We start from the raw sequence: 2,040 nt of genomic DNA on the forward strand, positions 1-2,040 counted from the left end.
GGATGAAACCGAATGGCATAGAGATCCGCTGCCAACTGCCCAAACAAGATCTCGTAACATCCTACGACAAAGAGGTGGGCCTGCAGCAACCAGCAATCTATTTACAGAAAAAGAGCTGTTCAAATCCATCATGAGTCCAGAGATGTGTGACATCATACTAAGAGAAACAAATCGAAAGGCTAGAAGAGTTTATGAAGCTTTCAACAACAATCTCGCAGAAAGATTTCGTAATGCTTCTGAACGGCCACCACTAAGAACATTCGAGCCCTTTACTGAAGTTGAGCTCAGTGCATTTATTGGCATCCTTATTGCTGCTGGTGTACACAGGAATAACAAAGAGAATCTGGAAGATATGTGGAAAGTAGATGCTTTGCCTCTTATACGTGCAGCTATGTCTCGTGACCGCTTCAAGTTGATGCTCAGATTTATCAGATTTGACAACGATAATACACGTGCAGAGCGTGTGCAAACAGATAAAGCTGCACCAATACGAGATCTGTGGCTAATGCTGAATAAAAATTTGGAGAGAGCCTACAAGCCACATGAATGTATCACGATAGATGAACAATTGTTTCCATTTCGAGGACATACCAAATTCACACAGTATATACCATCTAAACCAGCTAAATATGGTATCAAGGTTTTCTGGGCTTGTGATGCATCAAACGCCTACCCGCTGCATGGTCAGCTTTATACTGGAAAACCAATAGATGGTCCCCGACAAACAAATGTTGGTGAGCGAACAGTTTTGGACCTGGTCTGTTTGTATAAAGGCTCTGGAAGAAATGTCACCACCGATAATTTCTTCACAGGTATGCAGCTAGCTAAAGTATTGAACACCTGGGACATGACTTTAGTTGGAACAGTCAGAAAAAACAAGAGGTTTTTGCCAAGCAACATGCAGCCTGGCAAGGAAAGAGCACTTCACTCGACCAATTTCGCCTACCATCGAGATGCAACAGTCTGTTCATATGTGCCAAAGAAAAACAGATCAGTTGTGCTTCTATCATCCATGCACATGACCGGAGAAGTCGAAGCAACACAATCAAGCAAACCAGAGATCATCACGTACTATAATAAAACCAAAGGGGGGGTGGACACAATGGACAAAATGCTGGGTGAATACACAGTAAAACGACGGACACTGCGTTGGCCTTTGGCGTTTTTCTATAACATGATCGACGTCACTGGCTTAGCGTCGTTTATCATCTACAGGGAACACAAGCCAGTGTTTAGGAAAAAGGACCAACGGAGAAAGTTCCTGAAAGATCTTGCGAAACAGCTATGTATGCCTTCAGTGGAAGCTCGCACTACCAACCGCATGATGATGAGAAACCGCTTCCTTCGAGCTGCAGTAGAAATGGTTCTAGGACGGCCCAATGCGACACCACCAGAAGGGGCAGAAGCTAACCCCAAAGAACCCCATGGAAATCGAGGAGCTACACCGATTGTTGGCAGTTGCTATGTCTGCAGAGATCAGAAACGAAAACGACGTAAAACCAGGAAAGGCTGCGTGGCTTGCGTTCAGCCTGTGTGCGACGAACACTCCATAACAAAAACAAAGTGTATTACTTGAGACACTGACTAAACCCATCTCGACTAAGTTTTCTTTCATATTTCTGTGTCAAATAAATCATTTCTGTACTCTGTTTCATTCAACATTCAAAAAATTGTCTTTGTGTTATGTATACTGGCATTATTTAGATACACAATGTGCAAGGGTACAATTGTACCCATACCGCCTGTTAAGGGTGTAAAAACAACTCGACCCTAAATCTCGGTAACGTGTAAAGATTTTTTGCCGACATTTAGTCTGCATAATCTAACACAGAAATGTAGAGATGTCAGGAAGTTTCAGGTCTCTCGGGTTTCTAGAAAAAAGACTGTCGTATTTTAAAATTGGAATGGATACAATTGTACCCATGCAGCCGGACGAAGGTTAAGATAAAAGTGGATTCCACATCGAAAGGATTACTTCTAATATTTAGACTGCTGGCAAGTAATCTCATTGCGAACTTTCGATACGCCGCTATAAACGTA

The 2,040-nt window shown here is 42.6% G+C and overlaps 1 protein-coding gene across 1 annotated transcript; it reads left to right on the top strand.

Annotated features, from left to right (window-relative positions):
• Positions 1 to 517: 517 nt before the first annotated feature.
• On the top strand, positions 518 to 1,589 carry LOC145770663 (uncharacterized). The gene is made up of 2 exons (XM_082582356.1): positions 518 to 1,068; positions 1,216 to 1,589. The coding sequence occupies exons 1-2, from the start codon at positions 815 to 817 to the stop codon at positions 1,574 to 1,576; spliced, it is 615 nt and encodes a 204-aa protein (XP_082438482.1). The 5' UTR covers positions 518 to 814; the 3' UTR covers positions 1,577 to 1,589.
• Positions 1,590 to 2,040: the final 451 nt, after the last annotated feature.

The sequence above is a fragment of the Aplidium turbinatum genome, chromosome 5 (assembly GCF_918807975.1).
Source record: "Aplidium turbinatum chromosome 5, kaAplTurb1.1, whole genome shotgun sequence".
Lineage (NCBI taxonomy): Eukaryota > Metazoa > Chordata > Ascidiacea > Aplousobranchia > Polyclinidae > Aplidium > Aplidium turbinatum.

What these genes read in the sequence shown, in the direction of transcription:
- LOC145770663 (XM_082582356.1), top strand. Translation starts at nt 815, where the DNA reads ATGCAGCTAGCTAAAGTATTGAACACCTGGGACATGACTTTAGTTGGA. An exon ending in AGCAAACCAGAGATCATCAC is followed by an intron (nt 1,069 to 1,215) that starts GTACTATAATAA and finishes TATCATCTACAG; the next exon opens with GGAACACAAGCCAGTGTTTA.